General features: G+C 41.2%; 1 protein-coding gene and 1 long non-coding RNA gene across 3 annotated transcripts in view; one reads left to right on the plus strand and one right to left on the minus strand.

The window, feature by feature from the left end:
• The window catches only part of LOC138949440 (choline transporter-like protein 2), a 102,663-nt gene extending 91,890 nt beyond the window's left edge, over positions 1–10,773 (minus strand). The window contains exon 1 of one of the 2 annotated variants that reach the window (XM_070321269.1): positions 10,635–10,773. In XM_070321269.1, coding sequence (XP_070177370.1) covers positions 10,635–10,686 — 52 coding nt within the window. In that variant the 5' untranslated portion in view covers positions 10,687–10,773. Of the gene's footprint in view, positions 1–1,680; positions 2,734–10,634 lie in introns of those variants that run through there. The other variant, XM_070321270.1, reaches the window with a different exon arrangement.
• LOC138949447 (uncharacterized) overlaps positions 1–10,779 on the plus strand; it is a 213,832-nt gene that overhangs the window by 87,270 nt on the left and 115,783 nt on the right. The window lies entirely within an intron of this gene.

The raw sequence follows: 10,779 nt of genomic DNA on the forward strand, positions 1-10,779 counted from the left end.
ACAAACAAACAAACAAACAAACAAACAAACAAACAAACAAACAAACAAACAAACAAACAAACGCACAGGAAGCAGTTATAGTGGACAGGCTGACGGTTGTCCTTATTTCATGGACAAGTCAAACTGATGTTGGTCCACGTGGTCATTTAACAGCAAGAACGGTGTCTTTATTTAGAATGCAGATCACGTGGTTCTCTCCTCTTCCGGTGCCCGGGGTCATATAAGTCAGATAAGTCGCAAAAAAAGTCGCTCTACCAAGGGTGGTTACCACGAGAAAACGCCTAACTGAGTGGGACCCAAGTACAGGGTCGGATTGGTTGAAATCTCAAACAAACCTCAAGTTTAACCAATCCGACCCAGCGATTGGTTCCCACCCAGTTTGGCACTTTCTCGTGAACAGATCCCCCAAGGTAATCTTTTTTCCCCTCAGTGCTTTGAAGCGGGATGAAAAAGCGTTTCTATATCAGCAAACGTCTGGTACAAAAAGACTTTGAACGCGGAGACTCTTCTTTGCTCAAACTCGATCGAGCGAAAGACAATACGTACATCAAACGCAAACGCTTCAAGACTAAAGACATCCAACCTAACAGCATCATCATTTAAATTATTCCGCAGTTTTTGTACTGTGGAACCCCTTTTTTAAGGCCTAATACAAATCTAAGAATTTAGGGTCTTAAAAAGGAGGGAGTCTTAAAATGGGGGTAATTTTACAGAGGTTATGAATAGAAAGTCTGAGAAAACAAGGTCTTAAAAAGAGGTAGTCTTAAATTGGGGGGGGGGGGGGGGTCTTAAAAGGGGGTTTCCAAAGTACAATTGCTTTGGCCATCATTAACACTTTTACGGGCGAAGTGGCGCAATGGTAAGACGTCGGCCTCCTAATCGGAAGGTCGTGAGTTCGAATCCCGACCGCGGCCGCCTGGTGGGTTAGGGGTGGAGATTTTTCCGATCTCCCAGGTCAACTTATGTGCAGACCTGCTAGTGCCTTAACCCCCCCCCCCCCCCTTCGTGTGTACACGCAAGCACAAGATCAAGTGGGCACGGAAAAGATCCTGCAATCCATGTCAGAGTTCGGTGGGTTATAGAAACACGAAACTACCCAGCATGCTTCCCCCGAAATCGGCGTATGGCTGCCTGAATGGCGGGGTAGAAACGGCTATACACGTAAAAACCCACTCATACAAAAACATGGGTGAACGTGGGAGTTTCAGCCCATGAACAAAGAAGAAGAAGTTGAAACACTTGTGCAGGTAGATGCTATCTGTGTAATGGTCTCTATCTTGACTCGCCTCGATCATGTCCACTATGAACATTCTTTCCTTCAAATGTAACCGATCGGAATGTTAAGATTGAAATGAACATTTAATATTCAATTCAATTCAATTTTGAATACAATTCAATTCAATTCAATTTAATTCAATTATTGAATTGAATTGTATTCAATTTATTATCAAAAAATAACAATTCAATTCAATTTAATTTAATTTAATTCTTTTCATTTTAATTTAATTCGTTTACAAATGTAATTCGATTCGATTCCATTGAATTGAATTGAATTGAATTGAATTGAATTGAATTGAATTGTATTCAATTTTTAAAAAATTTAGTTCCACTTTAATTGATATAATCAATTCATTTAAAAGTAAAAAGCCATACAAGTGACAACGGACTCATTTAACTTACTCTCATCCGTGGAAGCCAGAGAGGAGCTGTCGTCTGCCTTGCCCATTGTGTGATCGGTCCCTCCCCTCTTCCTCCTGCTCTCTGTCGTCTGTTACCGTTGTGTGAAATCTTTGAAAATCTTTTGAACAACTTTTGGACAACTTATCTTCCGATTTGATGCGTATCCACTGAATTGTATGTGCACACGGAGAGTCCTGGCGTTTTGTTGGATGATGATGGTTTGTTGTGAATAGTCACACTTTTGGAGAAAAAACCCAGTCGTTATTTCAGTTTTTGGGTCACCTCAGATGCTTTCACGACTATCAAAATGAGAACGTTGTGGTGTGGTCTCGCTATTTCTTCAGTGATTGGTTCATATTTTTAGCTTCATTTTTCATCCACCAATAGTTGTTTTAATATTTTGGTCGCCTCAGATCACCGCTTTTACGACCCTCCAGAAATGCAAGTTGTGTTGTAGACCCACTATATCTTCAGTGATTGTATCATATTTCTTGTTTACTTTTCATCCACCAATAGTTATTTAATATTTCGGTCACCTCAGATCACCGATTTCAAGACCATCAACAACAGCAAGTTGTGTTGTGGACCCACTATTTGTTCAGTGATGGTTTCAGATTTCTAGCTTCACTTTTAATCCACCGCTACAACAGTTGTTTCAATATTACTGTCAACTCAACTAAATCACCACTTTCATTGCTCTGCAGGGGGTGTATCACTGAGTGAATCGTTGTCATCTAACTAACACATGAATTTGCCACAACAGCAAGTTGTGTTGTAGACCCACTATTTGTTCAGTGATGTTTTCATATTTCTAGCTTCACTCTCAATCCACCAACATTATTGTTTTGATATTTCTTTCACCTCAGCTGCCCGCTTTCATTGCCCTGCAGGGGGTTTATCACTGAGTGAATCGTTGACATACAATCCTCAAACCGATCTGCCTGTGATGCGTAGTATCCAATCACTAAATAATCTACCAACACTGTTTGTCCTAATTTCACCTCAGGTCATGGCAAAGGTTATCTACAATGTCCAGTTCAGCACAGCACGCTTTATTCAAAGCAGAAGCTATTGCAAACAGTAGCAGTGTTTCGAACACTCAGCTGCAAACTATGGCCTAACAGTTCTTGTTTTGCATGCCATAACGACTTTCTCTGGGTATCACAATGTTTTTATGTCCAATTTTTACCAGCTGTTGTAATTTATAGCAGTGCCTTAATGACACAGCAATGGAACAGCATTGCAGCTCAGAAGTGCCACAATACACTATAATAACACTGTCCTTGTTTCGCTGGCTACCTAAATGTTATGATCTCCAAGTGTATTGCAGCACGCCTAACTGAAACCAAAAGCTGTTATAAGCAACACCAATGTCCTAGCTAACACACTAAACTAGTGTTGATATTATATAGCTAACAGATGTCGAACACATGTGAAATACAATACTTGTTTCAGCTTAATTATTGCCTAGGATTTGCACACTGCCCAGTTCAGACAAAAACGTATCTATCTGAAACAGCGGCTGATAAAATCAAGCGACAGTGTCCAATTTAAAGCACTGGGCTGCAGACTATAGTTCAGAGATTCAAAGCGCTCTAATAGTTAACAATAACATTGTTCGCTGTCTGTCTCATTGCAGTGACCTCTGGGCTGGTATGCACACAGCAAAAGTGGGTGCAACACCTAACTGGGTTGAAAAAACCCGCGTGGTTTGAATGGTTGAAATCAAAACAAATCTCAATTTTAACCTATCCCAAATGGGTGGCACCCAGGTTCGCTTCGTGCACCTCGACCCTGGACACTATCTGTGCTTTCTAGATATCCGCGGTATAGCTGACTGCAGCAGAAGCTTTTGTAATTCGTGGCAGCTTCCCAAATAGACTTCGCGAGGTCGACTTCGTCCGATTAATTTGAAGCTTCGAGTGAAAGCAGAAGATTTTAAAAGAATGCAGCAGTTTCAAACACTGAAATAAAATCCATATATCTCAAAGATTAGAACTCTGTTTCACCTTATAACAAAGCCATCTGACATTGTCTAAATCGCAGCAGTGTTTGCTGTAAACCAAAATGTACTAGCACAGTATTAAAGACAGCAGTCAGAATTTCTCAAACATATCTGTAGTCCCGACCGTCGTACGATATCGTCCAAACCCGCAAGCGCATCCCTAAATCTGCACAGCTTAGCGAAACATACATCCCAGCTGCCGACTTGCAAAGCTGTGGATAGCTTCAACACCAATCGGACTTTATGTTTCGCGGTTTTATCCATAGCAATGTTCCCACCAGCTGTGAATGCAATTGCCTCTAACCATAACGCGCCGCTCTTCAATAAAACGTGGCGTCGGATATGAACAAAGTTTACTCACACTTTGCGGTGTACCAAGTCACCGGTTCGATGTCATCAAAGGGGGCAGTTAGTTATGGCTCTGCTGACTCTGTTACTTAATTAAGGCAGGGAGCTACATTCTTGAAACAGAACGGTTTGTGTTAAAATTTAGTGTGCATTTGCTTCTTTGTATGTAGAATAATAACTAATATGATCCAAAAACAATGTGCTTTTAGATTGACTAAGAAAACATTATTAAATGAAAAATAAGCAAAGCGATAAATGGAAACATGTAAGTTCATGGATATCAAGCTAATTTAAAAACTATTCATCAAAATGACTTGAACTCTGATAAATATTTTGTTCAACGGGCTAAGCTCTAAGAAGAAAAGTTAAAGAGATACAACTGTTGACTTTGTGGGTACAAAATGTCTGAAAACTTGAAATGTGTATCTCTTTAACTTTTCTTCCAAGAGCTTAGTTCTGTTTCAAAAATGTTCTTGCCAAATGACTTGAAGAGAAAAACGGTGCATTTTATGGTAGCTCCTAGCCTTAATGATAATTGTACAGTGTAACGACGTCTCTCCCCCCCCCCCCCCCTGGGGGAATTAAATCTTGAAGTGGAGGTAAAAATACAGAGGCTACGAAGAGATAACACAAGGTCGTACAGAGAAAGAGACAATGAAAATGTCTTTGTTTTGTTTTGAGGGTAACAAGAATAAGCATAGATATGTTTTTTTGCTTCTGGCCCTGGACCTAAAGAGGAACTTAACTATACTTTTACTACGAAAGCAGAAGAACAATTGTGACTACGCGTTAGAGCGATAAATAAAAGTACCTAAACATAATGTACTCATGTGTGAACGAAGAATACAAAGCAACAAAAATGGAATCGGTCCCGATTAAATACAAAAACAGACCGCCTACTAACGTTCCAAAATTCAGAATTAAAAAAAACAAGTCGCGTAAGGCGAAATTACTACATTTAGTCAAGCTGTGGAACTCACAGAATGAAACTGAATGTAGTCCGCCGCTAGTGCAAAAGGCAGTGAAAGTGACGAGCCTGTTTGGCGCGGCAGCGGTTGCGCTGTGCTTCAGAGCACGCTTTACTGTACCCCTCTTCGTTTTAACTTTTTGAGCGTGTTTTTAATCCAAACATATCATATATAATGTTTTTGGAATCAGGAACCGACAAGGAATAAGATGAAATAGTTTTTGAAACGATTTTGGAAATTTAATTTTGATCATAATGTTTAATGTTTTTAATTTTCAGAGCTTGTTTTTAATCCAAATTAACATATTTATATGTTTTTGGAATCAGAAAATGAGGAAGAATAAGATGAACGTAAATTTGGATCGTTTTATATATATATTTTTTTTTACAATTGTCTGATTTTTAATGACCAAAGTCATTAATTAATTTTTAAGCCACCCAACTGAAATGCAATACCGAAGTCCGGCCTTTGTCAAAGATTGCTTGGCCAAAATTTCAATCAATTTGATTGAAAAATGAGGGTGTGACAGTGCCGCCTCAACTTTTACAAAAAGCCGGATATGACGTCATCAAAGACATTTATCGCAAAAAAGAAAAAAACCTTCGGGGATGTCATACTCAGGAACTCTCATGTCAAATTTTAGAAAGATCGGTCCAGTAGTTTACTCTGAATCGCTCTACACACACACACGCACAGGCACACACACACACACACACACACATACACCATGACCCTCGTCTCGATTCCCCCTCTATGTTAAAACATTTAGTCAAAACTTGACTAAATGTAACAAGAAAGGTTTACGTCCAATCGCCAGGAAGTCATTCGCTCGGCTTCCTGACGAGTGGACGTAAACTGATTCTATCAAGATAAGTTTTGTGTGAATATTTGTTTGTCTGTTCACTTAAAAGACCGTTGGGTCGAAATATCTGTGAATGTATTGTTTTGTCAATAACAAACGTTCCAACAACCTACCTTTCTTGTTTTTTGATTTCGTTCCCGATTAGACAAATAGGACACCAACAATCAATTTTTACATGTGATCAGAGCATTCTTCCACTTTGGCCTAACCCAAAGATCAATTTTTACATGTGATCAGAGCATTCTTCCACTTTGGCCCAACCCTTGGCGCTGTGGCGTGGTGGTAAGACGTCGGCCTCTTAATCGGAAGGTCGAGGGTTCGAATCCCGGCCGCGGCCGCCTGGTGGGTTAAGTGTGGAGATTTTTCCGATCTCCCAGGTCAACTTATGTGCAGACCTGCTAGTGGCTTATCCCCCTTCGTGTGTACACGCAAGCACAAGACCAAGTGCGCACGGAAAAGATCCTGTAATCCATGTCAGAGTTCGGTGGGTTATAGAAACACGAAAATACCCAGCATGCTTCCTCCGAAAGCGGCGTATGGCTGCCTAAATGGCGGGGAAAAAACGGCCATACATGTAAATACGTGGGAGTTTCAGCCCACGAACGAAGAAGAAAATGGCCCAACCCAAAGATCAATTTTTACATGTGATCAGAGCATTCTTCCACTTTGGCCCAACCCAAAGATCAATTTTTATATGTGATCAGAGCATTCTTCCACTTTGCCCAACCCAAAGATCAATTTTTACATGTGATCAGAGCATTCTTCCACTTTGGCCCAACCAAAGATCAATTTTTACATGTGATCAGAGCATTCTTCCACTTTGGTGCAACCCAAAGACCAAAAGCCTAACTATACTCTTGTGCACAGTGATTTGTTTAATGTAATTTTAAACACGGAGACCACCTTAGTGGTTAAAGTACATACACTTAGGTCTATCGCTGCAAAGTGAAGAAGAAATCCTATATTATCTTTTCACACTTTTGTTCTTCAAATGTTATCACAAAAATATTGATCTCCCTTGTACGGATATATCCGTACCCACTCATATGGCTCTATCTGACCTGGTACGGATATATCCGTACACACAGTCACTTCAGTCGCTTCCTGTAACGTCGATCTAACGCCTGCATTCCAGCGTGTTGATACACAGTTTCTACACAGTTACTACAATTCTGAGTGACCTGCTGCAGCACAGCTGGTCTCGGCCAAAACAAACTTGGTCAACATAGGTGGGGTAGAAAGTGTTAAACAGTAATTATGGTGTGAAGGGGGACGTCCCAGAATGTCAGAGCATCTGTGCTGTAGTCGTTTGTCACGAAGCCGGTTCTTTTACGTCAACACAGCTTGGACAGATCATTGTGTGAAGGAGTACGCGATCAGTGACACGAGAAGAAATATATCTTTCAGCCTCTGACCTGTCAACATCTGTACACAATTGGGGGAGAGCGAGAGGGATGGAAATCGGTAGTTTTGTAATACGTTTACTTGAATATACATAGATTTTGTCAGGGGACTCAGTGCTCACAAGTGCGTAAGCCTCGAAGGAAAATAGAATCTAGGAAATGTTATCTTAAAATCAATTTTTAGGTGTCGCCAGTCGGTTTAGTGGACGCAAATGTCGGTGATACACTTTGCGTACACTTCATGTATGACTGAACACGAGGCAAAATTTCTCATATTCTGAAGACGATGACACCAAAACAAGCACACGCACGCGCACTCTGAGAAAAACAGCAACAATCCAACGACAATGCATGATAAGAAAATGCACTACTCTGACACACTACACATGGTAGGAAAACCTCAAAACAGCACCACTCCTAACTTTACATATTATGAGGCAAGACATTTAAAGCTGCTGTTCTTATTTTTGTTTTTTTAAGGTTGTTGTCATATGTTGTTTTGGTGCCTTTAAGAGCAGATGAACCACGCTTTTCCATCTATTGTAATTAATTGTATGGACAATGAATGATCTTATGTCTTATGTCTTATGTCTTCCCATCTAAACCATCATGTACATGACAAAAGCTCTCCCATGGTTTTGACATGGAAAACGACTATCCATAATTCCAATTGGACTGGTATTGAAATCCACACCCTCGCTTCTTCTTGTGCTAACTGGAGTTTTGCAGATCAGCTCTGGAGTCAGTTACGAGGTTTTATCACAAAACATTCCCACTTAACACAGAACGCAGGCCGGCTGTTGATACTTGCTATGTGTCCAAGCAGAATCAAGTTCTCATCTCATGTAAACGCCTGAACTGATCAATAGTGATTCACAAGACGGCTTGCACGGGATGATGGTGCGTTTTACTTTAACTCATTGTCTCCCAGGTACGGATATATCCGTACCCACTCATATGGCTCTATCTCACCTGGTACGGAAATATTCGTACCCACTCATATGGCTCTATCTGACCAGGTACGGATATATCCGTACACACAGTTACTTCGGTCGCTTCCTATATAACGTTGATCTAACGCCTGCATTCCAGCGTGTTGATACACAGTTTCTACACAGTTACTACAATTCTGAGTGACCTGCTGCAGCACAGCTGGTCTCGGCTAAAAAAAAACTTGGTCAACATAGGTGGGGTAGAAAGTGTTAAGAGAATCCTATACATATCCTTGTTCTTCTTCTTCTTCGTTCATGGGCTGAAACTCCCACGTTCACTCATGTTTTTGCACGAGTGGTTTTGTTACGTGTTTAACCGTTTTTACCCCACCATTCAGGCAGCAATCGCCAACTTAGGGAGATTATACATATCCCAAATCTGTCGAATTGAAAAATTGTCTTCCGTTCTGAAATGTGCAAAAGACGATGCCCGTGTATAAAAACACACTTAAACAGGGCTGTTACCACAAGCTGGTTTAACCCTTCACGGCAAATGTAGGCGGGAGATGTCAGTAAACAGCTTTTAGCTGTAAACGTTGGGTCGCTAGCACTCTTTGAGTCCACCGGTACTTTAAGTGATGCATGTATTTGCTTTTTCGTAACACTCATCAGTGCGCTCTCTGATTCTCTCAGTGTCTGTCTTTCAGTCTGCGGAAACTGTTGTACAAGAAAGAGACAATATCAACAAAAAGAGTTTTAAAGGGAACCTCCCTCAGATCTCGACAAAGTTGATATCTGGCATCTGACTTACATCCGTCATTGTCTTTTCTCTGTGTTTAATTATGTGTTTGCTTGTTTGTTTTCTTGTTTGTTTGCTTGCTTCTGTGTTTGTTTCTCTGTCTCTCTATCTCTGCCTTTGTCTATCCCTGTCTGTTGGGTTGTCTGTCTCCTTGTGTGTGCGTGTGCTTGTGCGTATGTGTGTGTGTGTGTGTGTGTGTGTGTACGTGTTTGTGTGTGTGTGTGTGTATGTGTGTGTATGTGTGTATGTGTGTGTATGGTGTGTGTGTGTGTGAGTATGTGTGTGAGTATGTGTGTGTGTGTGTGTGTGTGTGTGTGGTCGTCTCTCCCTCCCTGTCTCCCTCCCTCCCTCCCTACCCCACTCCCTCCCCCCCTTATCTCTTTCTCTCTTCTAAGCAAAAAGAAGTACAGTCTGACTTTAAGAGACTATTTGTTTTTAATCGCTCTACTGACTGACACAATGTAGGTTATGTTGCACGCATGCATAGCACGCAGCTGTCATGTACATCGATTGTGTCCACAACACGCTGACTGGACTGTTTACTTGTATACTATACACGGTCACATCCACATAAACAGCAAACTTATATCCAGTTCTTGTCATATTGTGTGTATGTGTGTGTGTGTGTGTGTGTGTGTTTGTGTGTGTGTGTGTGAGGTGGGTGTGTATGTGTATGTGTTTGTTTGTTTGTTTTGTTTGTTTGTTTGTTTGTTTGTGCGTGCGTGCGTATGTGTGTGTGTATGTGTGTGTGTGTGTGTATGTGTGTGTATGTGTGTGTGTGTGTGTGTGTGTGTGTGTGTGTGTGTTTGACTGTCCGCATCTTTGACAGAAAACCTGGAGTGAGAGAGAGAGAGAGAGAGAGAGAGGAGTGAGAGAGAGAGAGAGAGAGAGAGTGTGAGAGAGAGAGAGAGAGAGAGAGAGAGAGAGAGAGAGTGTGAGAGAGAGAGAGAGAGAGACAGACAGACAGACAGACAGACAGACAGACAGACAGACAGACAGACAGACAGGAAAACGGACAGATACAGATAGTTACAGAGACAGAGAAAACAAGAAGAACAAGAAATTCCTCCGAGGTAGGAAAAACACCCCCGTCAAAGGGAAATAACCTTCTCAGTTGGTGGCAGTGACTGAGTGAGAATGGTTATTTCCCTTTGACCATTAATATTTCCCTCTATAATCCTTGTATAATTTTAATCCACCAATAACTCCCTAACCGTGTGTTTGACTGGTCCCAATTTTTGTAAGGACCGTCTCAGGAATGTATAGAACCTGTTCACCAAGGTTGGTGACGATCGGTCCGTTCATTCTTGAGATCTATGAGCGAACACAAACACACAAACAAACAAACAAACAAACAAACACATCGACCGAAACCTATACACACCCCTATACCGGGGGTGTAATAAGCAGGCCAGACAGACAGACAGACACACAGGTAGACAGACACACAGGTAGACAGACTGACAGACAGACACACAGGTAGACAGACAGACAGACAGACAGACAGACACACAGACAGACAGACAGACAGACTGACAGACAGACAGACAGACAGACACCAACAGCTAGTCAGGCAAACAAACAGAGAAACAAAAGTGAAACCAAAACTAAAGAGACAATTCACAAATAATTCTTACCTGAGCTTGTATCGTAATCAAAGTTTTCCACCTTACTTCCTTTCTTCGCCATTGCTTGTGTACAAAAGACCCTATTTCTTCGCCAACTGACACAAACCCACACTCTCTATAATCACACTGCTCAGTCGCTACACGATCAACACTG

The sequence above is a fragment of the Littorina saxatilis genome, linkage group LG15 (assembly GCF_037325665.1).
Source record: "Littorina saxatilis isolate snail1 linkage group LG15, US_GU_Lsax_2.0, whole genome shotgun sequence".
Lineage (NCBI taxonomy): Eukaryota > Metazoa > Mollusca > Gastropoda > Littorinimorpha > Littorinidae > Littorina > Littorina saxatilis.